General features: G+C 55.8%; 1 protein-coding gene across 1 annotated transcript; it reads left to right on the top strand.

Annotated features, from left to right (window-relative positions):
• The first annotated feature begins 20,519 nt into the window (after positions 1 to 20,519).
• On the top strand, positions 20,520 to 26,351 carry INHBB (inhibin subunit beta B). The gene is made up of 2 exons (XM_045479499.1): positions 20,520 to 21,073; positions 23,574 to 26,351. The coding sequence occupies exons 1-2, from the start codon at positions 20,626 to 20,628 to the stop codon at positions 24,347 to 24,349; spliced, it is 1,224 nt and encodes a 407-aa protein (XP_045335455.1). The 5' UTR covers positions 20,520 to 20,625; the 3' UTR covers positions 24,350 to 26,351.
• Positions 26,352 to 27,383: the final 1,032 nt, after the last annotated feature.

Below are 27,383 nucleotides of genomic sequence, written 5' to 3'. Positions count from 1 at the left end.
CAAGAGAGATGGCTGGGCTTGTAGCCTTGTTTAGCTGAGTGTTGGTGAGGACCCAGACTAAGGCAGGGGGGTGAGAAGAGAGCAGATAGTTGGAAGAGATTTTGAAGTAGAACCAGTAGGATTTGGCAACCAACTGGATGTGAGCGGGGAGGGCATTGGAGGGGCTTTGTGTGATTCTACTGCCCGTGAGTGATCCTAGAGGAAGGAAAGGGTTTGAGGCAGGACAAAGGTCCAACCACAGTCCTTGAAGCCCTGTGTGGCCTCGATCACCATGCTGCAGCTCCCTTAGTTGTCTCCCAGTTCCTTGACTGCACCAAACTCTTTTCACCCCAGGACCTTTGTACATGCTGCTCCCTCTCTCTAGGTTGCTTCCGTCCTCACATGTCACCTCCACAACTCCCTCTCGTCCTTTCAGTCTCAGCTCACATGGCACCTCCATAGGGAGACTCATTTATTCCTGCTCTGTCTCTCGTTTGTGTCCTTACTGATCCTTATTGATCACAACATGTAATTCTGTTGCTTGATGACAGGCATTCCTCGGATATATTGAGTTCGGTTCCAGGCCACCGCAATAAACCAAGTATCACAATCAAGTGAGTCAAATGAAGTTTTTGGTGTCCCACTACGTATAAAAGTTATGTTGACCCTCTCCCATAATCTATTAAGTGTGCAATTGCATTATGTCTAAAAGCAACAACGTACATACCTTAATCGAAAGACTTTATCGCTAAAAAATTCTAACCATCATCTGAGCTTTCCGCGAGTCGTAATCACTGATCACAGATCATCGTAACAAATACAATAAGAGTTAAAAAGTTTTGAAATATTATGAGCCTTACCAAACGTGACACAGAGACGCAAAGCGAGCGGGTGCTTGTTGGACAAATAGTGCTGATAGATTTGCTCGAAGCACGGTTGCCCCAAACCTTCAGTTTGTAAAAAAACGCGATATCCTCAAAGTGCTATAGAACAAGGAATCCCTTCCCTTTCATGTGGATTTTCCATCTGCCTCTATATAACGTAAGCACCATGTGGGCCCACGGTAAGGACTCAGCGGGGGAGGGGATGAGTGAGTGACTCTGGATGGAGACCTTGGTGGAGGGGCTGGGGCTCGGGGCTGTGGTCAGCAGGGAGCCATCGACGGTTTCTGAGCAGAGGAGGGCATGGCGGAAGGCAGGTGGAGTAGGTCAGGCAGTGAGACCAGCGGGACTTGTGTGAGTGCGTGTGTGTGTGTGTGTGTTTGTGATATGTGCTGAGAAGGTCACAGGAGCTAACTGACCTGAGAGGCGCAGGGGTTTGGAGGGGATCCTCCTGGGGCCCTCAGCACTGAGGCGCCGTGGAAAAACACTGTGCAGATTCTGGCAGCATCAGAAGGACGCCATCAATGTCGCCACCGGCAGTGTGACAGGTAGGTGGGAAGGCCTACCCAGTGCTCGGGGAACGACACATGTGGTCTGGTCTGCAGGCGACAGCCACTGCAGAAATGCTGTCAGGAAGCTTTTCTCAGGGCAGGAACCTGCCATAGCTCACAGCTCACTGGGGCACCTAGCCCAGCTCCTCTTCCTGGCCCTGGAGGCCTGCTCCCCACCTCTCAGGCCTGTGTCCCACGGGAGGCTCTTGGCTCTTAGCTCTGCCGCACCCTCGTTCATGGGTCACTTGGCCTGGAAGGTCTTCTGTCTCCAACGCTTCAAAACCCAAGGCTTTCTCAAGGCCTTGCCCATGTCCCAGCTCTTCCACGAAGCCCACCCTGACTGCCCTGCCCTCAGGGGTATCCCCCACGTCTGAGTGCCCAGCTGGCTTCTAGCCTTTGTTATGTGCTGTCTCCCCATGCCTCTTGTTTCTCTGGTATTCAGCTTGTGTTCCCAACGCTAAGCACTTCAAAAGAAGGTATTACCTTTTCCACATCGTCTGGGTTCTTAACTCAAGCAGAGACCCTCAAAAATGTGTGTCGGTTGGTTAGTTGATGGACTGATTGATAAGGTTAGTGGGTGATGGCTAATGATAGGAGCCAGACTTAAAAAAAAAAAAAGGCAATGTGATTTCAGAGGTGGCTAACACACAAGTTACTTAGAAAGGGCTAGGGACCATAGCCCTGGATTTAGGGCAACTTTGATGTGATCTTGACCGTCTCTTAGTGTTTCTTGTCTTTCGAGGGGAAACCGAGAGGGTCTCCCCAGCCCTTTGCTTCTTGGGGGGCTGTGGCGAGGGAAAGAAGGCCTTAAAGCAAAGATGTGGACAACTCTCGCTTGGGAGCCGTGATTCTTATCAGGCCCTTCAGGATCCAAGAGGGAGACCTCCCAAGCAGGCCTTCCCATCACATTTGCATAAATACGTTCTGTGTATGTGTGCCCGTGACACTGGTGTGGACACACGCCCAGGCCATGCTGCTGTTTCCTCTGCGATCAAGCAGTTCCAGCCACGGTTCTCGCTCTGCCTCGTGGGTAATCCTGGCAACCGCCAGACTTGTTGCTGTTTTGCAACTCCACCAGTGGTTAGCTCCAGGTGGATGGCCCAGACCGGGCCACCCTGTTACTGCTGGCCTCGGGCCACCGGGATCTCTCAGCTACTGTCACTCCCCAGATGTTAATGTCTGCCTAAAATCCCAGGGCAGGAAGGGACCCAAAGAGGTCATCTGGTTCTCCCTCCTGCCTTGAGGTGAGACCACACCTAAACTTATCCAGACAGCCAAGGATCAGGCCTGTTGGTAAAGCCTATAGAGAAGTCTCCCCCAGGTAACTTACTCCAGCGTTTAACGAGCCCTTCCAACGGGAAGCACGGGGCGTCGGGTCAAGTCCTGCCCATCTTGTCCCCAGAGGGAGGATGCTCACCTCCTGAGCACCTGCTGGCGTGTTTGAAATCCCACATGTGCCATTCTGGCCGCAAGGACAAAGAGAGGCCGCAACTCCAAGTGTGGATGGGGTGTTGGAGGTTTTGCCGTCTATCTGTGAGCTGGCTGACACTCCGGGGTCAGCCCCAGCTCCGGGGTCCCCAGTCCAGCTGGTGGATGGTGGGTCTGGTCCAGAATGGGAACAAAGTCTCAGCAGGAGAGAAATGAGGGCAGAGCAGGAGGACCAACTCAGTCGGAACTCTCATGTATGCATTCACACATTCAAGCCAGTTCTGGTAGAACTGACACTCCTCGCTCGGCCATGTGCGGGGAGAAAGTGGAACCAGAAACCCTCAGGTTCCTTTGGCTGGCTGAGCGTGGTGCTCTCCCCCTGCATGGCCCCCGCGGCTACAGGACGCTGGGAGGGTCTGCAAAGACAGTGCAGTTGGCAGAGGTGTTTCGAATGTATTTGTAGAGCCTCACGTGCATGCTCTCTGCTTTCTAGGGTGACTCAATGACCTGCTGGGATCAGCTGCCCCTTATGCCGTGTTCTCTCTGCCACGTTGCTGCCCACACGGTGGCATCCAGGCCCATCTCACTCCCAGCCTGGCCTGGTGGGCGGCTGGCCCCCAGTGAAAACCAGTGATGGTTCTTAGAGCCGATCACTCCCCATGCTCACCCCTGCCCCTGAGTGAGCCCACCCAGGGCCACCTGCTGGTACAGGCACTTAACCACGTCATCCCCTCCACTCTGAGCTGAGTTGCGTCCTCAAACTCCTATGTGAGAGCCCGAGCCACCGTCCCCCATACCTCAGAATGGGGTCCCGTTTGGAGACAGGGTCTTTCAGGAGGTAATTAAGGTAAAATGAGGTCATACGGGTGAACTCTAATCCAATATGACGGATGTCCTTATAAACAGAGGAGATTAGGACATAGACACACATAGAGGGAAGACCACGTGAAGACACAGAAAGAAGGAGTCCGTCTATAAGCCAAGGAGAGAGGCCTCAGAAGGAACCAAGACTGCTGACATGATCTTAGACCCCAGCCTCCAGAACCGTGAGACCATGAACTTCTGCTGTGGAAGCCACTCATCGGTGGTACTTTGTTACAGCAGTGCGAGCAAACAAACACCCGTCTGTGGAGTGGGCTGCTGTTCCCCTCTCGTAGATGAGGCCTGTAGCTCCCCCCGACCCCACACGTGAAGTGCCTGGCCACTTCCTGAGCCTCCCTGAGCCTCTGTTGCCTCATCTGCAAAATGGGAATAACGATAGATTTGTGGAAGGGATTCACTGAGCTATGACACAATGAATGTTTGTCCCCACGCCTGCCTCAGCCTGATTTGACTAAGGAGCCCATGGACCTAGGGCGGAGGCTGGCTCTGAGCTCTGCATGTGGCTGGCAGTTGATGTTGATGACTGATAGGTTAAAAAAAAAAAAAAACACCACCCAACCAAACAAAAAACAAACAAAAACAGAAACAAACCCAAAACAAAACCGTTCGCATTCTAGGTAGAACCTGGAGTGGGAAGGGCTCCGACTCCAGCGCTTGCCAGATTTCTCTGACTTGGGAACTTGAACGGACGCCCTTTGCACGGGTTTTGCACACAGGCGTGGACCAAGGGGGCCGCACAGGGAAGGCGCGAGTTAGAGACCTGCCAGTGCGCGGATAGGGAGTTTGCAACGCGGACTGTGCGAGGAAACAGAGGCTCCGTGTTCGCACCATGTGACTCTTTATGTCAAAGTCCTTCTATGGCAAGCCGGAGGGGAGGTGGGAGAACATGCCTGCCGGGTGCTGCCTGCTCATAGTGAGGGTGCAGGAGCCCCGGAACCCAGGGCCCAAGCCCTCCAGGCCCGGGGGCAGGACAGCACGAGCTTGGGGACCATGGGCCTAAGTCAGAGGTGCAGAGAGTGCCAGCCAAGTGGCCCATCCTTGTTTAGCACGGGTCCCTCTCAGCCTGGCTTGGCTGTGGGAGCCCTGTTGTCAGCCATGTGCAGATTCCCTGAGTGGGTGCAGGGGATGCTTCCTTTTTTATTTGGAAGTGGTCTCCTGCACTGAATTAGCCTTTAGCCATCTCGATCTTTCTCCACCCCTTGAACCGTGACCTCCGGGAGGGCCATCGGAATCCTAAATGTAACCCTGTGAGAAGCCGGGAGGGGCTCCCGAGGTGCGGCAGGACGGGGATGATGACTCTGGAACTCTTCTTTGGGTCGGTCCAAGGATGTGCTCTGCACCCCTCAATTATATTTTAATATCTATCTATACTCTGTAACACCACAATTACTAAAACATCGTTAATTAGGTTACACACACACACACATACACACACCCAGCTTAACAATGATAGAAAACGCCAGATTCCAGTTGACGAGAAGCCAGCAGCCCAGCCTTTCCTCTGGCTAAACAGAGGGACCCATTATGCTGGAATATTATTTTCTCATGGTTTGGAACCATTACATCAGCCTTGATGTAATAACATTGTTTAACTTCAGAGGTGTATTTATTTTGGTTTGGAGTTCAGATGGTTTAGCCGTTAGCCCGGGATTGAGCAAAACCTGGCCAAAGCCGCTCAAGTTTGAAACGAACCATTTTGCCACTCCCCTTGTCCCCTCCCCAAACAAACACACTTCAGACGTTATCTTCATGTCATGGCCCAGGTGGTGACCTTGGTGCTGATGGGTTTCGGAGGCAATTTTACTCTTTTTTTTTAAGGAAACCGGCCGATGCGGTATGGACCGGCAGGGTGCTGGGTGGGTAAGTGGTAAGGATTCAGAAATCCCACCAGCCGCTGGTCTGGAGACACATTGGAATGTGTCCACAGCTCTTCTCCTGAAATAAGCGGGTGTAGGTGAGGTGCCCCGATCACTGCCGGGCACACGAGGAGGTGGTCCACATGTCACTCTTGTTGGTGTCTCAGCCCAGGGGGCAGGTCTCCGCATCAGAGTTGTTAGTGTGTCCCAGGGAGGTTACCACTGGAAGCTTCTCATCGTTTCTTTCTGAACGCAATCCTCGAAGGATGCACACAGCGGGAAAGAGCTATGATACTGGGGTGGTCATATCCTCCTTGTGGGAACGCAAGCAGACAAGGACCATTGAAACTGGGTGAGGGGTGCACGGGGGCTCAGTGTACTATTCTCTCCATTTATGTGCGTGTGTGTGTGTGTGTGTGTGTGTGTGTGTGTGTGTGGATGTTTCTCCTAGCAAGTTAAAACCAAACAAATTCCTGGTCCTGGCGATCTTTAGAGAGCCCCCTTTCTCCTGTAATAGAGAGAGGGAAACAGAGGACAGGCACCCAAAGGAGAGGAAAAGGGCAGGAGGGCGTGGGGAGGAGCAGACCTCTGAAGAACACATACTGCCTGTAGCCCGGGAAGATGTGTGTATTGTAAATGTGCATAATGTTAGAGAAAGGTCAGGGAAGCATGGTTGATGCGAACTAGCTCCCTGCTGATCCCTGCCCAGAGCCGACACTCTGGTGGGGTGTTTTCACTCCAAACAATGCCTTTGGGTTTCTGGGGCATGAGGCAGGGAGGGCTGAACAGGCGGCCTGACTGTGACCTCCTGGATGGCTTGCCGGGAGCCGACAGGCCCGTACCACCTTCTGCCACACCCAGGGGGTCCCAGCAGCTTTGGTCGCTGAGGCCACAAAGCACACTGTCCTGCTGCAGAAGGGAGGGCGGCAGGGCTCAGCGAGTGGGAGTGCCATACCTCCTTCCACGCCAGTGGTTTCTTCGCCCCAACCCTGCATTATAATTAGCGTCAAAGCCTCCCCACGCCCAGACAGCATCCCTTCCCAATTACATCAGGGTCTTTGGGAGAGGGATTCACCAGGTGCTTCTAACACACGGCCAGCTTGGGAACCACTGGCCCATCCACCTGACGGGTCTCGGCTGGGCTGTCGGCTTCAATGTCCGCTCAGCAGGCTGAAAGACCCCAAGAAGCACCTTTCCACAGTAATGTTAGGTTGTGTTCAGTGGTATTAGATGTAGCTCCAGATAACTGCAGGTTGGGTAACCCCAGCCTGGATACACTCTTTTTCCAACGTGCCATCCAAGATGGCGGACAGGATGTCACCTCTGGGGGTGGGAGGCAGGCAAGGGGCTCTTCTAGAGGCCGGTGGTTTTCGCCCTCTTTTGACCTTAAACACAACGTAACAAATCTGCTTGACGTCACAGCTCAGAACACACATGCACATGTACAAATATATGAACAGATATCACGGACACTTTATCATGGAAACAGGTGTCACGAAATGGTATTCACCTTTTGCTGTGTGATTTCCTGTTATTTCCTATTCTATTCCTTTTCATTGCATTAAGTTGAACGTCCTCACCCACTACATTTGGAACGCATGACCCGCTTGTGTTTGACAACCCGTAGTTTTCCGTTTGTGTAAGTAGCCTTCACGCCCAGCATAGAGCCCAAAGGAGGGCTTGAACTCATGACCCTGAGATCAAGACCTGAGCTGAGATCAAGAGTCGGACGCCTAGGGGCGGCTGGGTGGCTCAGTCGGTTGAGTGGCCGACTTCGGCTCAGGTCATGATCTCGCGGTCCGTGAGTTCGAGCCCCGCGTCAGGCTCTGTGCTGACATCTCAGAGCCTGGAGCCTGCTTCGGATTCTGTGTCTCCCCCTCTCTCTGACCCCCCACTGTTCATGCTCTGTCTCTCTCTGTATCAGAAATAAACATTAAAAAATTAAAAAAAAAATTAGAGTCGGACGCTTAACCAACTGAGCTACCCAGGTGCCCTGGCGACCTACGGTTTTGAAAGTGCTGCTGTGGTCAGTTGGCGAAACTGACTCCAGGGTCAAAGGACCGCCTTCCTCCTCCACTGATTGCTCTATGCGGTCATCATGACACTTCTCTGTCTAGTCTCGTCTGTATTTGGGAATCTCTATAAATAACTTAGGGCCAATCCAATCCCCTCGGCTGGTCCCTGTTTTCCTCTAATACCCAGAGAGACAGGCACCAGAAGGAGGTAGACGACCCCGGGGAAACCCAGCTGAGGATGTGGCACAGCACCTGGTCAACTCCCCAATCCAGGGGCATCTGATTCAGAGCCAGAAGGAGCCAAGGGGGTGGGGTCCAAGTTCTCCCCCGAACAACAGTGAGTGGCTTCGGAATAACTGACGTGACACAAGTGGCTATGCCCGGCACAGGGACTTCTGCTGAGTGGGGATCCGCTGTAGCTTTGCTGGCCCGGAAATGACATCTATGACCAGAGACTGAGAACTGGCATCCAAGATCTTTACAATGAGGGTCTGACCCTCTAGACCCCAAACCGAACCTAACCTGTTTGGTGCCCGCCCTCTCTGGGGGCTCTTGTAGAGCAGGGGTGACCCCCCTCGTTAGGCACTGGGGCTTGAAGGTGGGGCGCCCTCCTGTGGCCTTCCATCCCCTCCGAGCCTGCCCCATTCTTTTGCTCTCCTCCACGCTGGGAAGAATTTCCTGGCTGGCCCACATCCTCATCAGCTATACTTTCCAGGGCCTTCCTCCCCACCACTCTACTGAAATGGCCGTTGGGTCTAATCAGGGTCACTAACAAGTGGCACATCGTCAAACCCCAGGGTGAATTCTCCGGGCATTGGGCACCTGGCCCTCGGTCCTCCTCTGGCCACCACTCCAGCCTGCTTTTTCTCCCCCATTGCTGGGGTTCCTTTTCAGCATCTCTGCTGGCTCTCCCAGCTCTAAAGGTGAAGCGCCCCAGGGCCCATCGCTGGGGCCCGTCGACACCTCTCGCTGCATGAACTCATCTTGCCCTGGCTTTCAGTACCGTCTATACGCCTGCGGCTCCCAAATTCGTTTGACCCGTGCCCTGAACCCCAAACTTCCTCCAACCACCTACTGAGCAGCCCCTCAACATCAGTACATTCAAGCAAAACATTTTATTGCCCCCTCCTCCTCTCCCCATCTCCCCACCGCCATTAATGGCTCATATCTTCTTGGTTGCTCAACCCCTGAACCTGGGCTCCGTCCTCGGCTGTCTTCCCTTCACACCCCACACCCAATCCATGAGCAAGTCCCGGCAGCATTAGCCCCCAAACAGAGGCCAGGTCCAGCCACTTCTCACCACCTGCAGCTGAAACGCTAACCCCAGCACCGTCGTCTCTCACCTGGATGATTGCAACGATGCCTAACTCGTCCTCCTGCTCCCCGCTCCTCGCCTATGGTTCCTGCTCCGCCTGCTGCCTGGGTACTTCTCACTGGGTAAATCCGATCACAGCAGCACTGACAAAAAACCCTCTAAAACTTTCCACCACACTTAGAGCAAACCCTGGGCTCCTGGGCCACACCCAGTAGTTATTCTGTGTTTCTTATTTTCTGATTGAACCCTTGTTTAATTTGGAGCTGTGGAGTACCCAGCTAAGTGTCTGTGTTTTTCAACCTCCTTTACGTCTAGGCCAAGGAGATGGCTCAGCTAAGAGGATGCAAGGCTTTGCTCTTCCACTTTCCTCTTTCACACTGTTTGAAATAGAGATGTGATGGATGGTGCTCCAGCAGCCGTATTGTGGTTGTGGAGTAACCTTCATGGAAAACTTATGGAAACTTCATGATAAGAGAGATGGAAGGAGCATGAGTTCTTAATGACCGTGGAGCCTTCATATTCCTGGTTTGGAACTCCTAATTCTGAGCTTTTCCTAGGTGAGTTATACCTTGTGTTAGCCAAGGAGGTAAAATCTAATATTAAGGAGTAAACTTGCAAAGCTCGATGTGATCTGACCCCTCTTCGTACTTCCTTCAAATCTTCTCCTCTTGCTTGGCCATGTTCCAATCACACTAGCTTTCTTCCTGTTCCTTGAAGATTCTAAGCTTAGTCTCACGTTGGAGCCCCTCCCCCAGATCTCTGTGCCAGCCTCTTTCTTATCTTTTGCTCACTCCTCAGAGAGGCTTTTCCTGACTTACGTAGCCACCTTTGTTAAAGTCTGCTTCCCATTAACCTCTTTTATTAAAATTCATGACACATGTCACTCTTTGAAATTATTTACTTTTAAAAAACATATTTAGTTGTCTGTTACTCCCTTAGTTAAGTTCTAGGAGGACAGAGATTTTTACTCTTGTTCACTGTGGGTTTTTTTTTAAGTTTATTTATTTATTTTGAGAGAGAGAGAGCACACAGTTTAAGCTAGGGAGGGGCAGAGAGAGAGGGGGGAGAGAGAGAGAACCCCAAGCAGGCTCTACACTGTCAGTGCAGAGCCCGATGCGGGGCTCGAACCCACGAACGCTGAGATCACGACCTAATAGCTGAAACCGAGAGTCTGACGCTTAACCGACTGAGCCGCCCAGGCGCCCCTCTTGCTCACTGCTATGTCTGCTGGCCTTGGCATATGAAAGGTGCTCAATAAATATTTGTTAAATGCATCAGTGGACTACAATGGCTTTTCAGAATTTTTGAAAGAAATTCATCGTGGTTGTCGCCATACGTCGCAGAAGCCTTCCCTATATATGTCAGCACAATAGTTCAGCAAACGCCTGTGGCTCACCCATGATGGCTGGGAACTTAGAGACAGCCGCGGAAACATGAAGACAGCATAGCGCCTTGTCCTCCAGACGCTCCGAGTCTAGCGGGCAGGACAGATAATTCAGCTCCTGTGATGGCAAAGCCGGACCCTGTACAAAGCTGCGAGGAGGGTACCAAGGACAGCGTGGCTGTCCAGTTTCAAAGGGGACAGGTTCTCTGGTTTTAAGGGAGACAGGAGCTAAGAGAGGCTTCCTGGAGGCAGAGGTGTTTGAGCCCAGTGTGGAGAGAGTGTTTCCTGGCAGACAAGGCTGTGCAGGCTGGGCTAATCACATAAGATAAGAAGGGGGTGAGGCATGCAGTGTGACCAACTATCCTGGTTTGTCTGGGACCATCCCAGTTTTACCATGGAAAGTCCCACGTCCCGGGAAACACCTTTGCCCCAGGAAAGCCAGGACGACTGGTTATCCCAGAGAGACACAGGGCCGGTCAGGGTCCCTGGAAGTAGCTCCCAGGGGCCGGAGGAGAGAGAGGGGGAGCGAGCGAGTGAATGGGGCCGTGGAAGGGGCGTTCTTCGTGGGAGAGGCGGCAGGAGCTGGATGAGGGGCCCCGGGGGCTCCACGAGGAAACCGAACTTTGCCGTGGCAGCAGAAAGTCCTGGGAAAAGACGTGCAGTCGTAGAAAAGAGTTAACGCTTTTCTGGTTGAAGAATGGTTCCTCGCACAGGAACACACAAGGGGCTAATGCTCTGGGTGGCGGGCTTGGCGGCCGCCACGTCTTGTACCCCCCGGAGGACCGGGGATGGGCTCCGGCCTGCGGCAGCGGCCCACACGCTGCCCCCCCGCCCTCCCCAGGGCAGATGCTCGGGGCCGTTGTGGGAGTCACCCCGCTTCTCAGCCGCTCCTCTGGAACTTGCGCTGGAGGACCGGGCTGCCTCCCTCCTCCTGGCCAGTCTCATCCTGCAGACCACGCTTTCTCCGTGCTTCCAGGGAAAGTCATTCCAGGGGAATTGGGGGAATGTTTTCCTTTCGGTGGTTGTGGTGATGTGGGGGAAGCAAGTGTGCCCGGGCAAGTCGCCATCTAGTCCGATGGGTCCACTGAGGACCCGTCCTAAGGTCTGACACGCCCAAGGGGACACATGGCCCCAGCACCAGATGACTGCCCGTCTCCCTTCTCCCTCCTCCTTCTCATCCTCACCCAGCCACAAACTCCTATGAATTCTGCCCTCTAAGCCTCTCTTGAAGTCAGCAGTAAAATTTTATAGGGCAGAAAACATCCTTAATATTGTTTTGCTTGCCGTTCCTTTTATTGGCAAAGGCATCCTGAGACTGGTGCCTACATACCACACACACACACACACACACACACACACACAGACCCATACCATGGGCAGGACTCCAGTTTGGGTCCCCATTTCCATCTCTCAGTCTAAGATGCCCCAGGCAATCCTTCCCCCCCTCTCCGGAGCACTCCCCCATACAGATCTCTGCCTGGAGTCTGCTCACCTCTGCTTCTGGGTGTCAGCCAGCCCTGCCACCTACTTTGCAAGGCTGCCCCACTGTAGAGACCCCCCCCCCCACTTCTGGCCTCAAAGCTCTGTGCCCCACTGGCCTGGACCGGGTGGGAAGATGGTACCCTTTTGTGTGCACATGCTTCCCTTCCCCTGAGCAGTTTGCTCGTTCAGAGACCACCCACCCCTGGCCACATCTGCCAAGAGCAGAGCCTTCTCCAGGCCTCCTTTGGGTCACTCTGCCACACTGGGCATATTTGGTCACCTCTGCTCCCATAGCCCCCCCCACCCCCCCCCCCCAGGTGACACCACCCTGTCCCGGCTTTTCTTCCGTCTCCCAGGCCCCTCCTTTTCCGCTTCCTTTCTTCTTTCTCCTCCTGCTCCCTACCTGGGGGTCACCCCATCTCAGCAGTAAGTCTCCTGGGTCGGTTCACTTTAAGTTTGGCTGCAGAGGAAGAAATCCTCCAAATAATGGTGGCTTAAACTCCCAGGGTTTTCTTCTCCTGTGTAAGAAGACGACGCAGGAGGCAGCGCAGAGCTGGTGTGGCTGGTGTGGCCCCAGGAAGTCACCATGACCCTACTCTGTCCCTCTGTTCCGCTGTCCTTAATTTGTGAGGAGTCTGTTGTCTGACCCTGACCGGCTCTGCCCTGCCTCCTCCAGGGTCACTCCAACCCTCAACACCAGCCCCAGTGAATTCCCCAAGTTCCCCTCTTCCCTCCTCCCTCTGCAAATCCCACAGTGCTGGGCCTCTCCTGACATACCGCCTTCTGTGTGGCCCAGGGGCCTGCCCCTCCCTGTCAGCCTAGTCCTGTCGTTGCCTGGTGCAGTGCCCCGCTCCTACTAGGTCCTCTGAATAAATGCATTGCACAGAGAATGAAAGAACACGTTTTGAACAATAGATGGAGGCATCAGGAAGGGTTGGAGATGATGCTGAGGGGCCCTGAACCCAGAATACACCCTTGTGGCTGGAGAGGGTCAGTTATCGCCCCTATGCGCAAGATAAGTGAGTGTGCAAGAGTGTGTCCATATTTAACTAACAAAAGGCTCTTGGTGAGCTGAGCTCAGGTAGATAACGGTTTGACCACATTATTTACAGGTACAAACGATGTCATAAAGGGATTTTATACTAATGCATATTCTTAGCTTCTTTTGATGAGTGATAGTGAATGTCAGTTGATGAGTATTTTAGTATCTGTGTCCCTGATGAAAGCCAAGGCACTGGCAGCTTCTTCTTTTTATTTTTAATTAAGTTCCTTGCTCTGTGCTGTTATTTCTGAATCAGTAGGAAGTTGTGGGGGTATGAGAAGTGTTAGGTGCTCTCAGAGAGATGAAGGTCAAATGAAAACTTAACATTTGTATTTCTTCATCCTAAAGATGCTTGTTCCTTTATCATTCATCTATCTATCTATCTATCTATCATCTATCAATCACATGGCTATATCATCTTTGTATCTTTCTTTTCCTTTTGCCCTTTTTGGAAATGTGGAGAAGGGCAAATCCCCTCAAATTCCTGGCTTAAGACCAGCTTGCATGAAAAAACTAGGCAGACAGACTCCGCTGGCGGGGGGGCGGGGCGCCCCCCCCCCCCCCCCCCCCCCGGCTACTGCTGCCCGTCAGCCTGAGCTCTGCTCACGGTTCTACTGGCACCACCAATGTGGACCGACTCTGGGCATCTTTTACCAACTTGGAGAATGACTGCATAGTATGTACTTGCCCTTTAATAGGCCAGAACTAAAACACTTCACCCCTTTCACAGTGAGGTGTCCTCATTAGATGTAAATACTTTTCCCCATCAACAAAATTCTGATCACTCCCTTTTCATTCTTTTTGTTTTTCCTCCAGCATTTCAATCCATAATCTAACCTACGGGAAAGGAAAGGCAGGGAAGGAGCTGAATGTGCTTGAGCTCAGGGAGATGGGTGAGAGAGCCCTCCTTTCTCGGATTAGCACCTGACTCCCAGGGGCCTGGGGCCAGGGTTGGGGGAGGATAAGGGGAAGGTGAGAAGCACCGAAGGCAAGACTGGGGAGACCAGCACAATTGAGCATGCCCACCCACTGCCCGGGCTCCAAGGCTGCTCAGTGCTGGACTGGGGGGGAAAGGGCTCAAAGTTTGGAGCACTTGAAATTAACACGGCTTTAGGAGCCAGCAATAGGCCTGGGCTGGGCGGGGGATTAAGCTGGTAATGGCCCTGTTCTCGTTTCTTCTATAGCCATGGTGGCTCTCCCTGCAGAATTCCCTTCCATGGCACATATCACTGTGAGAGTTCAGAGTCTTATGTTACAAAGGGGCGGGGGGTGGATCTTGCGAGAAGCAGAACATCATGGCGGCTCTCTTTCCCAGCTACTTCACTGTGGGAGCCTCACAGGTATTGATTTGTGTGAATATGGACTATCCAGGTGCACTGGGGGGTGTACTGACTATTGGGAATAGAGGTCTTCAGCTTTCATATATATATATGAATTAACCCGTTCGTTGGTTTTGTTTAAAAAGCAGAAAGGAGGTCTTGTTTATAGCCACGTACAAGAGCAATTTCCTCGTTTCTTTTCTGTGTTGATCCTGTCACACATGAGAACCCAAGATGTGCTATCTTGGGTCAGTTGTGCATGCCTTTTTTGCTGGTGGCTCATTGGCTAGGCAGATCACTTCTCATTCTCCAAGGCATGGATCCAGCTCTGAAGTTCAAGAACGGCTAAGGATGGTGGGGGGGGGGGGGGGGCGGTGCTATTTAAGGAGAGTTTGATGCTTGGACTCAAGTGTTCCCAAAGTGGACGCGGTTGGGTTTGGGGACCCAAAGCCAAGAAACCTTTGAAATGCTCCATTTTTCCTTTGTTAGTTGCAGAATAACCAGCTCATTAGGTTCTCGCCACACGCGGGCACACAGGAGCTGTATCCAGGCCCATTCGTGCAGAAATGGGAATAAGGAAGCATCCCCCAGCAATTTCTGTTCAGCGCAGCTCTGGTCTCTTGGCAGAAGGCGTCCAAGCCTTCCCCTTTCTTCCTTTTGGTCCTCACTGCTACCACCTCTAGTCTCATCTCCTCCCCGGTGGGCTGGCTCTCTCTTCTGGTACGATGCCACCTATGTCCTCCTAAAACACTCTTCCAAGGGGTCACATCCTCTCCTGGCTTATCACCCCTTTCCGGGCTGACAAGGCCTGCCTGTCCCCGTATTCTCATCACAGAAGCTCCTCTCCCAGATAACCTTTCCTCTCTTGTGTCCCCCTGGAAAATGCCTCCTCATGTCTCAAAGCTCAGTTCAAATCCTGCTTCCTCAGAGACGTGCGGCAGATGTAGGCTGTTCCTTCTTGCCCCCGTTGCACTGCATTATCCCAGTTAGCTCCCAGTTGGTTTGTGTACGGGCCTCCCCAATAGACTGGAACTGGATAACCAGGGTAATAAGGTTGGGCTTAAGCTTTGCTATTTTTTTTCTAGAAAAAATAGCACCTCTATTTTTCTAGAAAGTATACCAACTTGGATGGCCATCCCGACGAAGCCTGCTGTTGAAGTATTTCCTGAGTGTTCAAAACATGCTAAATCCTATTCCAGAACAGCCCCCAGCACCTTGCTGGGTGAAGTGGAGGAGGGTCCCCCAGGGCCTTCAGCTAGCTCCTTCCCGACACCTTGGTCTTACGGAGAATGGGTCTGGGAGCAATGCTTGGTAGGACTGTTGCTAACAAACGACAGATTTCAGGGGATGGGCTGCTGAGGGAGTCGGTTCGAAGGGAACAACTTGGGGGGGGGGGAGTCCCGCAAGATGGTTTTGCACCACACTGGCAGGGGGGCACGTGAAGGTGGGTCAGCATGTTTCTGCCTACTGAGAAGCAGGAGGGAGCACATATGTGACGGCCTGTTGCACGCGCAGGCCACCTGGAACTTGGGAGTGTGCACGCGAACCCCAGGCCCGTCGGCCAGGCCACCTTCCGGCGCATCAGCTCCTTCATCAGTTACACGGGATGAACCGACTGTAGTTTATAAGCATTCCCAGAGCCGGGCTGGGCTGGGAGCCGGGCAGCTACAGATGAAGGGTCCCAGCCCTGGAGCTCATGCGTTTCAGAGATGACAAACATCCCTTCCCTGGCCACAGCAGAACTTAAGGATGTGGAAAGCTGGTGGGGTCCTCCAGAGGCGAGCACCATTCTGCTGCCCTGGTGACAAATATAGGGCTGTCTCATCAAGTTACCTGTCCCACTCTCACTCTCTCATCAAGGACTTGCCTCTGTGACCTCTAAGGCATGAAGTGGCATCGGGGGTGTTCTGAGGGGACTCCATGCTGGTGTCTGAGCTTTTACAAAGGTCAGCTTGGCTCCTTGTCCCTCGGGGGCCCTGGCCCCGTGGCTGTGTCCTATTTCGCACCCGGTTCCAGCCTGGCTCCTGTTCTGTGTCTTGAGCTGGCAGGTAGACAGGACATCTCGTCTGGGTCTCATACGCTGCTCCTTCCATTCGGACCCCGAGCCATTCCGGAGAAGTGTGATGTGGGAGAGCAATGTCTGGCAAGATTGGCTCTCCATCCAGGGGTGGGAAAGTGAACACCAGGTCCCGGAGCCCAACGGTGCCCAGGGCCTTTTCTTCAGCCCGAGTCCCGAGTGCCACTGACGTGAAGGCCTTCTCTCCATCCCCACGCTGCAGGGGCCATGTGGTCAGGAACCGCATCTGGGTTCTCTCCTGGCAAATGAGTTCTAAGGGTCATTCATGGTTTGCTTTGTCACTTGTGGACGTTTTCATTATCCCCAAATTGACACTTACCTCTCAGTTACGTGAGAGCGTGGGCTCTGCGCCTCCTGGAGGAAGCCTTCTCGTGTTCTGCATGCCATATCCACGATGCCGCCTTGTTTCCTGCCTGCCTTCCACATCGGGCCTGCGTTCCTTGATGGCAGCAGGGAGCCAGCATTCTGTGGAGGCGGGGTGTGGCCTGGTCCTGCAGCCTACGTGGAGGGCACTGGCTACAGCACTGATGTGCGTTACTGTATTCAACACTGACAGGTGCAGTCACATCCCTGGCTGAGGACAGCAGCCCAAGGAGAACAGAGCCCCGTGCTAAGAGAGGCTTTGAAGCAACAGGAACAGGTCCTGGCCCCTCGGTAGGAGATGGGGGGCTCCCCCCTCCCCAAGCACAAGGTGATCTGGAAGAACTCAATTTACACTCTTGGCTCCTGTGGGCTGGGGGATCAGCAGAGGGCGGGATAATCCCAGCTTCTCGAGCAGATGGTTTCTGACTACCGCTTGACCCAGTTCCCTCCCAGCCGACTGGCAGTGGGGCTGACAGCTCTCCACCAGGGGAGCAAAACGTGGACCCTCTTCTCAACCTTCTCTTCCCTCCTCTTACCAGCAAGGTTGAGGTGGCTTTTGACTCTCCCCGGAGCCAGGTCAATGGGCAGGATGCTGCATCTTCCCAAAGGCTCCCTCCAAGCCTTGTCTGGCCCGGGTGGGGCTCAGAGAGAGAACGGTTGTAGCCAAACAGGCAAGGACCGCTTCTGCGAGGGCTCTTGCTGGGGAGTGTGTGTGTGTGTGTGTGCGTGCGTGCGAGTGCGCGCGCATGCTCAATTCTTCACTGGCTTCATGACTTTTCTCATCATTCATTCATTTGATCAACCAAGCATTAGTTGAATAAGCCACCCCTTATCTGGCATTAGACAGGGCCCATGAGACCTTGCCCTCCAGGAGTCTGGGGCCCCACAGAGGAGACAGACAGACGAGAGTATAACAACAGCCAGGCAGCGGGCCAGGGGGCCTAATATGGCAAATAACTATTCAGGGCACAAGAGGGCCATGGCAGGCTTCACCAAGGAGGAGGGATCAGGCTGGGTCTTGAAGAACGGAGGAGTTTGCTAAGTGGCTAGCGGCTGTGGTGATGGAAAAACCCAGAGGACCAGAGCACGTGTACCTGGGGGAAGATCCAAGCAAAGCCATGGAGGTGGGTCTCTCCTGGCTTAGGGCTACAGCGCAGGAAACAGAAGTCCCTCCTTCCTGCCCAGAGATCACAGGCTCAGAGGGTCCAGGATAGGGCAGGTGGTGCAAGCAGAAGCCATAGAGGGCTGCATATTTGGGAACAGCAGGGAACTGGGCTCTGGAGAAAGCCCTAAGGAGGCAGAAGGGCTGCCATTGTGGGGACCCTCCTGGCCCCCCCTCCCCCCCAACTTCCTCTTGATAAACTCCTATCAGCCCCAATGGTCCCCCCGTTGGAGACGCCAGGCACCTTCAGGGCGGTTCCTCAGATTGGGAGGGAGGGGGCGCTCGGCCTCCAGCTTCTGGGTCTCCGCGGGGCTGCAGCCCGGGCTGAGCTCCACAGAGGCACGGGCAGGGGCAGGCCCAAAGCAGGCAGAAGGGGAGCTTGGGGGTGGGGGGTGGGGAATGCTGAGCTGGAGAATCCGCTCCAACTTTAGTTCCCCAATATCCTAGGAGAGCCAGAATGACTTCCCATCCTGATTCCGCCTCACAGTCCTGCAGTTGCAGGGCACGGCCACAGCGGGTGGGGGGTCTGGGTGAGCGAGGGGTGAGGGCAGGGTGGAGCTCCTTGGCCCCGGGCGCTGCGCCCTGTCGGCCTTGTTGTGCTACTCCACACCCAGGTGGGGGCGTCAGGAGAGACAGAAGGAACGACTGCACTCGGGGTTCTGGATGGGTTGGGTGTTCGGTGTTCATTGACAGGGTGGCTTGTCTGGCTGCCCAAAAAACGATGCTTTAGAATCACAGTTTATAGGGTTCTGTGAGGAGCTTCACCAAGTTGCGTTGTTTGAGGCTCCCACGGTGTGACATGTGTCATTGTCCTCTCCCATTACAGATGAGGAGATGGGAAGCAGAGAGGGGGAAGACTACCCAAGGTCACTCCTACTAAGCTGCCAGTGGCTGAGTCTCCACTGGAACCCGGGTTTGTCTGAGACCCAGACCAACCACTTGGGGCGGGGGGATAGGGGTGCTGGAGACCTCGTCCTGGGGCTCGGAGCCGCCCTGACGCGAGGCTGGTTCCCCGCACAGATGAGGATTTCCCTGGGGCTTGGAGCCGGCAGAGGCAGCGGCTGGCCAGGCCTCCAGCAGCCGCCGCCTCCTTTACTCCTCCAGCCCGCGGGGCCCACGCCTCGCCCAGTGCGCCGGCGGCCCGAGGCGCTCGGCTAGGGCACTGCAGCCCGGGAGCGACATCCACCCGCGGAGCCAGCCCGGGGCCGCAACCGCCGCCCCCGCCTCGCCAAGCTCGAGAAGGTGCACCCCGGGAGGGCCGGGGGCGGCCGGCCGCCGCGGCGAGAGTTGTTTCTCCCGGTCGCAGAACGAGGGCAGGGCCTGCGCGACCGCGGGGAGGGGGGCAAGCACCGGGATCCCGGGCCGGGAGCCCGTCGGTGTCGCCCGCCGCCCAGTTGGGCGAGGGTCCGGGGCGCCCACGTGGTGGGAAAGTTTCGAGACTGCAAAAGTGGCCGGGCATTGCGGGGGTGGGGGGAGGGGAGCGGGCCGGCTCGCCCCTCCTTCCCGCGAAGGCAGAAAGGAAAAAAGCGGGGGGAAGCGGGGGTGGGCGTGGGGAGCGGGCGGCAGCGACCTGAACAGATTCCGCCCCCCCCCCTCCGGGGGAAAGCCGGAGCGGGGAGGCACGGACAGCCTCCTCCCGCATGGCCAGGACGAGACTCGCTCACCACCACCCCCCCCCCTTTTTTTTTATGCCAACGTCTATCTCAACGCGCGCGCACTTACGGAGATTGTGCGGCTTTTTTTCCCCCTTGGGAGAAAAAACGAGGAGAGTAAAAGAAGAGAGGGCAAAGAGAAGAACTCCTCGGCAGGCTCTGCACCGTGTCGCGGCCGGGCACGGGGACGCGGCCGCCACCCGCCCGCTCTCTCCCGGCCCTGCGGCGTGTGCCAGTGGGAGAGCGAGCTAGGGCACCCGCACCCGGGGACGCTGCGAGACTTTTAGGCGCTCGAACCAACCTCGCCGCCGCCGCCGCAGGCAGGAGAGACAGGGGCGAGAAGGGCCCTGCCTCCGCCTCGCCTTCCTCGCACGGCGCCCCGCGCCTGGCCGGCCCGCGCAGGCAGGCGGAGGGAGGGAGGCAGCGAGAAGGCGGGCGGAGCGGAGGCCCCGGCGGAGCGCGCAGCGGCCGGCCCGCCCGCCGGTGGATGCGGCGCCCCGGGAGCCTAGAGACAACTTTGCCGTGTGACGCGCCGGGAGGACTGCAGGGCCCGCGGCCGGGGGCTCCGCGCCGCCTCTGAGCGGGGCCGCGCGGCCAGCGCTCCCCGGCGCTCCCGCCACTGCGCTCGCCCCGTTCCGCCGCCCACCCGCCGGCCCGCGGCGAAGACTACCGGCCCGTCGCCGGCAGCCGCGGCCCTTCCTCGGCGCTCAGGTGCGAGCGCGGGGCCCCGCCGCAGCGCCCGCCGCAGCGCCGCGCCAAGCCGCGCCCGGCTCCGCTCCGGGGACTCGGGCGCCTTCGCTTCCGTCTCGGCCAAGTTGCGTCGACCAGCCCTTTCGCCACCTTCCCCGCGCGGCGGCCAAGGCGCCGCCGCCGCCGCTTTCGCTTCACCGGAGCTGGGGGCTGCGGGGCCCCGACGCGGAGAGGATGGGGGGAAGGCTGCAGATGCCGAGGCGCCCTGAGACGCCCGCGCGGCAGTGACCCTCCGACCCCCTCCTCGCCTGCGCGCCTCTCCGGCCCCCGCGGCCCTCGGCGCCCCTTCCCCGTCGCGCGGGAACCCCCGCGGCCCGGCCGGCCCCCTCCCCCTGCTAGCCGGCGGCGGCCCTCCCGGCGGGCGGGCGGAGGCCCGGGCGGGCGCGGGCGGGGGCGGGGCGGGGCGGCGCGCCGGGAGCCCGGAGCCCGGCCCTGCGCTCGGCTCGGCTCGCCTCGCGGCGGGCGCCCTCGTCGCCAGCGGCGCACCATGGACGGGCTGCCCGGTCGGGCGCTGGGGGCCGCCTGCCTCTTGCTGCTGGCGGCCGGCTGGTTGGGGCCCGAGGCCTGGGGCTCGCCCACGCCCCCGCCTTCGCCCGCCGCGCCGCCGCCGCCCCCGCCGCCCGGAGCCCCCGGCGGCTCGCAGGACACCTGCACGTCGTGCGGCGGCTTCCGGCGGCCAGAGGAGCTGGGCCGGGTGGACGGCGACTTCCTGGAGGCGGTGAAGCGACACATCTTGAGCCGCCTGCAGATGCGGGGCCGACCCAACATCACGCACGCCGTGCCCAAGGCCGCCATGGTCACGGCCCTGCGCAAGCTGCACGCGGGCAAGGTGCGCGAAGACGGCCGCGTGGAGATCCCGCACCTCGACGGCCACGCCAGCCCGGGAGCCGACGGCCAGGAGCGTGTCTCTGAGATCATCAGCTTCGCCGAGACAGGTGGGTCGGTCCCACGGGCGGCCAGCTGCGGCCCTCATTCCCCACCCTCTTCCACTCCCTTCTCCTTGCCCGTTCTGGCCGCCGCAGCCAGTGCACCTTGGGGGAAACGCGGACTCCCGGCTCTGCCGTTCGCCCCTGGCCCTGTGCACCCCGTCCTGGTTGCCGTCCTCTTCCCTCAGGCAGCGTACCCCTGCTCCCCCGTCCCCGCCACTGAGCGCCTCGCCCTCCACCACTGCTCTGAAATCGGGCCCCAGCGCCTCTGGGCGCGCATCCCCCTCCCGGCAGATGCGTGCGGCCCTGGCTCCGCGGGCACTTGCTTGGTGATTGCTTAATGTTTTTGTTTCCCACGATCGGAGTGTAGCCTTAGCAGTGTGGTTGGAGATGTGTGTGCTTGTTGATATCCGTGGGCCGGAGAAGTAAGTGTGTGTGTGTGTGTGTGTGTGTGTGTGTGTGTGCGCGCGCGCCTGTGCCTGCGTGAGAGGCCCCGGGGCCGCTTCCATCGCCGGGCAGCGTGGGCTTGCCAGGATTGCTGAAGCCTCACTGGGGAGAGCTAGGCAACCTCTCTTCCGATTGTGTGGGCACCGGAATCGGGCGGAAGGCAGGCTTCTCAACAGGTCCCATCATTTACGCAGAGAAAGACGCGGCTCGGGGGCAGCCCCGTGCCTCTAGGCTTGCCTGGCAGCGGCAGCAGCCCCCTCACTTTAGAGCCGCAGAGTTCGTAGTTAACAAAGGGTAGGAGTCCTTTTGGGAATTTTCTTCCGGCCCTGGATTGCAAATTTCTACCACTGTCTAAATATAATAATAGAGAAAATCTTTTGGAACTTTAAAAGAAGAAGGAAAATGTGCCCGCGCGGAAATGCTGCAAGTGCTTTCCACTCCGCTGTCCTTTTCAGGACTTGAATGAGCCAGGCTGGCTTTTGTGCCTGGAGCTCAGCCCCATTTGTGCCGAGGGGACTGCGGAGAAGGTCGCAGAGGGGGAAGCCCTGGTGCGGGCTGGGCTGGGGTGGGCAGGGAGCTTGTGGGAGGGGGGAGCGGTTGTGTCACCAGGCTGAAAATGCCCCCCACTCTTCCAGGCAGCAGGCAGACGGTGCTGGTGCCGCCTGGGGATGAAAAGGGATGAAAAGTTTTGCATGGCCGAGTGTGGAGAAAAGCAGAGACAATCGGGCTGGTTTGTGCTTAGAAAGAAATGCATTGCCGTTTTAGCTGTCCGACCGAGTCAGGGAAAGCTCGACATGCAATTAGAGAGCTTGGATTAAAAGGTGCTTTGGGGCCCAGAGTAGAAATGTGATTCTGGAAGGTCGAGGAGGCCTTTTGGTCCCGGTGGCACAAAATGACAGCGGGGGCTGGTATATTTCTGGTCCGTTTCACGGAGCCAGCTCTTTGACTTATAAATAACAGATTCAGGTCACAGGCAGCTCGTCCAAGACCAGCTTTTAAGGCTGCACTTTCCCCCATTTCAAAGTCAGATGTCAGTGTTATTAGAGGAGCCAGGCGAAGCCTGAGGAGGGGGCTGCAGGGCGGTGGTAGGAGGTTTGATAAAACCAGCTATGGCCACACAGTTGCCTTATTTGTTCTTCCTGCCAAAAAAAAAAAAAAAAAAAAAAAAAAAAAAAAAAGAGAGAGAGAGAGAGAAAGAAAAAGAAAAAGAAAAAAGTACAAATTGTCAGAAGAGTCACTGAAAAATGTAGGATGAGCGTGTGTAGTTGTATCTCGGTTGGCATGGTTTCTCTTCTTGTTGAGCTGAATTATGGAGGAAACTTAACAAGCCAGTTCCCCTTTTCCTCGGAGATTTTGAACGCGCCATTAACGGGGAGCCGGTGTCTCACGAAAGGAGTGGACCTCAAGTTTCAAGGCTGAAGGTCCTGTCCCTTGGAACCCATCAGAAACGAGGGCTGCGCTTTGCAGCCTGCAAAGCACAGGTTCCCGTGTCAGAAATCTGAGCAGAGCTCGCTTGTTTGCAGTGGAGGATCCACTGGGGGTTGGATCAGATCATGCTTAGGTAAACACTAGGAAGAGGCAGTAGGTGGCTCAGCTTGATTTTGCAATGCCCGGAGTTAACCAAAAAAAAAAAAAAAAAAAAAATTCTCTACTGAAACAACCCACCCCAAAATCCTCGGTGCGATCCTGGTTTTGTTTTCCAGATTTCACAGATACCCATAACAACTTGTTAAGATCTTGGCCTCTTGACAAGTTCCTCTGTTGAGCTTTGAGGCCTGACAGCCTGTCTCCAGGGAGCCCTGGCCTGGGAGAGGTGAGGCAGGATTTTATAGGCCCGGACCCTCCAGCTCCAAGTCGGTCCGGGTTCCTCAATGGAAAATGATTTTTCCCTGCCTCTCCCAGGTTCCAGTGAGAGGCCCTGGCCCCAGAAGCGGCATTTCTGGTCAATAACGTTTTCCAGCTGCGTGGCAAGTTCACATTCCAGCATCAGGCAGCAGTGTCTTTCCGCGTTGCCTCGTGTTCTCCTTGAATTAACTTGGCCTGCTCTCCCACTTCTCCGCAGATGGTCTTGCCTCCTCCCGGGTCCGCCTGTACTTCTTCATCTCCAACGAAGGCAACCAGAACCTGTTTGTGGTGCAGGCCAGCCTGTGGCTTTACCTGAAGCTCCTGCCCTACGTCCTGGAGAAGGGCAGTCGGAGGAAGGTGCGGGTCAAGGTGTACTTCCAGGAGCAGGGTCACGGCGAGCGGTGGAACGTGGTGGAGAAGAAGGTGGACCTCAAGCGCAGCGGCTGGCACACCTTCCCGCTCACCGAGGCCATCCAGTCGTTGTTCGAGCGGGGCGAGCGCCGGCTCAACCTGGACGTGCAGTGTGACGGCTGCCAGGAGCTGGCCGTGGTGCCGGTGTTCGTGGACCCCGGTGAGGAGTCGCACCGGCCCTTTGTGGTGGTGCAGGCGCGGCTGGGTGACAGCAGGCACCGCATCCGCAAGCGGGGCCTGGAGTGCGATGGCCGGACCAACCTCTGTTGCAGGCAACAGTTCTTCATCGACTTCCGCCTCATCGGCTGGAACGACTGGATCATCGCGCCCACCGGCTACTACGGGAACTACTGTGAGGGCAGCTGCCCGGCCTACCTGGCAGGGGTCCCCGGCTCCGCCTCCTCCTTCCACACGGCCGTGGTGAACCAGTACCGCATGCGGGGCCTGAACCCCGGCACGGTGAACTCCTGCTGTATCCCCACCAAGCTGAGCACCATGTCCATGCTCTACTTCGACGACGAGTACAACATCGTCAAGCGGGACGTGCCCAACATGATTGTGGAGGAGTGTGGCTGCGCCTGACCGCGGCGGGGCTGCGGCGGCGGGGCGCGAGGGCAGTCCCAGAGGGTCTCCTGCCAGCCCCTGTGGGAACCGGGGGCCCAGCCGGCTGAGCGCGGTCCTTCTGGTCCTTCCGTTGGGCTGCCCGGGAGGTGCCGGGGCGAGGCCTGAAATATTTTTCTACTACTTCATCGAGCAATCAGTCAAAGCCAGAGCAAGAACCCTCAACTGACATGAAATACTTTCAGATGCACACGTAGACACGCACAGCCAGACGCATCCTGCCACCCACACAGCAGCCTCCAGGATACCAGCAAATGGATGCGGTGACAAATGGCAGCTTAGCTACAAATGCCTGTCAGTCGGAGAGAATGGGGTGAACAGCCACCGTTCCCACCAGCTGGCCCGGCCACTCTGAATCGCGCCTTCCGAGCACACATAAAAGCACAAAGACAGAGACGCAGAGAGAGAGAGAGAGAGAGAGAGAGAGAGAGAACGAGAGAGAGCGCACGGGAGCCACAGACAGGAAAAGCAGATGCGGGGGTGGGGAGCGTGCGGACAGGCGGGAGGGCTGCATGGCCCCCTTTGCTTGTGTGCAAAGCCTGCCATACCTCAGCATCTCCTGGCTCAGACGTGTTGGCTTCCTTCCCTGCCTGGGATCCTTCATGCTGCAGGACCAGGGGGGCCTGTCTTTTCCCACCCTTGTGGAGAGAAAGAGGCCCAGAAAGGACACAACCTGCCAGAGACCGTGGAGCAGTGGCAATGACCGTTTGACTGTTGCTTGGGTCCCTGGCGTGACTTCTGTGTGTGTTTGTTTTGGGGTAGGGAGGGAGGGAGAGGAGGAGGGTCTTAATTTGATGCTTTAACTGATCACTAGCAGTTGACAGGTCATTCATTCCAGTTGTATAATTGAAAAGGGATTATTTTTTTTTTTTTAACCAGGTATGACCTTTTAAGTTAAAATTTGAATCGTTTTACACGGGAAGAAAACTAAAAGTTGCAATCTGTGCCCTTCACTGGGGATGTTCCTCTAGGACTTATTGGGGAGGGGTGGAAATGACCCCCGAGGCAGGGGAATGAGCCCCGAGGAGGAAATGGTGCAGTGGAGGCATTCTGGAAATGCTGGTGTTGGGGGGTGGGGGGTGCCTCCTCCCCCAGCGGGGTTGTGGGAGGGGAGCAGTTTAGCCGGTCTTGGAGAGATGGGGAAGGCTTTCAGCTGCTTTACAGAAGTTGCCCGTGTGGGTCCCGGCCACCAGGGCCGGCCATGGACGTGGCCCCAGCCTGCTCGCCTGCCCGCCTGCCCCTCCTAGCACTTGCCGACTTGCCTGAACGCACACGATATAGCACTTGCCCATCTGCGTGTGTCCAGAAGTGGCCCTTGGCATATCACTGAACTCGCTCACCCCCAGATGTCCAAGTGCCACGTGAACTATGCAATTTAAAGGGTTGACCCACACTAGACGAAACTGGACTCGTACGACTCTTTTTATATTTTTTATACTTGAAATGAAATCCTTTGCTTCTTTTTTAAGCGAATGATTGCTTTTAATGTTTGCACTGATTTAGTTGCATGATTAGTCAGAAACTGCCATTTGAAAAAAGAAGTTATTTTTATAGCAGCAAAAAAAAAAAAATACAGTTAAATGTATTATACATAATTTTGGAACCAAAGAGGCCAACAGATCAGTTTTAATTTTTATTAGATGGTGAGGCCATCTTCTGTGAGGTAGACGTTCTGAACAATCCCGTGAGTGGCCTGCCAACGTTTCAGGGTATAAATGGATTTTGTTTATTCAGTTTGATGTGTCTTTTCTACCTTTACACACCCAGAAGGTACAGTAAAAATGACTATGGTAGAATGCAGGTGTGCGTCCTTAATTCCCCACCTTTATGTTTATTTAATAAAGCTCCCCTTAGGTTCTGTTTCATAATAATTTAAAACCAAACAATTTTCCCATAGACTTGCTGTTAAAGTATTTTACATCTGTGTACAGTTTAAGAAAATAAAAGATCGAGTGCCACAGGCTTCCTGCCTGGTGTGGTGTGTGGGGCGGTGGGGTCTGGGCTGGAGGCGGAGGCGGCGGCGGCGGGGAGGAGGGCGCGGCCAGGCGTCCAGCTTTGACGCTGGTTGCCTCCGCGGCCCGCTCCCGGCACTCTCAGTCCTTGCCACGAGCACGGATGTGAGTGGGAGAGGCTAGGAAAAATGGCAGAAGATCAACATGAAGGACAGTTAGCAAATCCAGGAATTACACGTTTGTTTACCCTCCTTCTCCCGAGACTAATTATGTTTTACTAAAGGCGCATCTGTTACCGCTTGAAAGTGCCGGTTTGAGCCCCCATCCCTGGAAGGAAATGTAAAACCTGGAAGGTTGAAGTGCAGCTGACCTCCGTGCCATGTATTTACTGATCTAGGTGACCGTAACCCAGAAGAGGCTAGGGCCTTGGGAACAGAAGGGTGAACAGAAAGGAGGCCGTGAGTATGCTAACTGTCCTTGCCTGTGGGGATTTGAACTGGAGTAGGTGGTGGTGGTGGTTTTAGTAGTGACAGATGTCCAACTGCGATGGCAGGTCTGACTTGAGATACCCACAAAGTGCCGTTCTATGTCGTGCTCTTTGGGGAAGCGATTTCACCATTTTCCAGAGTCGGGAATCTGAGGTGTGGAAAGGTTCAGAGCTTGCCCGAGGTCAACACAGCTGGCACAGGCACCCTGGGCGCTTGAGCCCAGGTGCCGTGGCCGGGCCACCTGTTCTCTGGGAGGACGGCAGCCCTAAAGCCTCGCCTTCATCCGAGGCCCTGCAGAGCCATGGGGCTGCGCCTTGGTCTTTGGGTCACATGTGGTCTTCCCAGAAAATCTCAGGACAGTTGAGCAGGTGGGACCTTACAGATTGATTTAACCCCGTGAAGGTAACAGTGGGGAAACTGAGGGAGGCCCTGGGCAGCAGGAGGGACATATCTCAATTTACACAGCCATCTGGTAGCAGGAGGCAGTCTCTGGCCTCTTTTCCCATCCTTTGCCTATCCAAGAGAGCTACTGCTCCTCCAGCGGTTTGTCCTAAG

Source organism: Leopardus geoffroyi, chromosome C1 (genome assembly GCF_018350155.1).
Source record: "Leopardus geoffroyi isolate Oge1 chromosome C1, O.geoffroyi_Oge1_pat1.0, whole genome shotgun sequence".
NCBI classification, from domain to species: domain Eukaryota; kingdom Metazoa; phylum Chordata; class Mammalia; order Carnivora; family Felidae; genus Leopardus; species Leopardus geoffroyi.
This window is presented reverse-complemented; position numbering and strand designations above follow the sequence as displayed.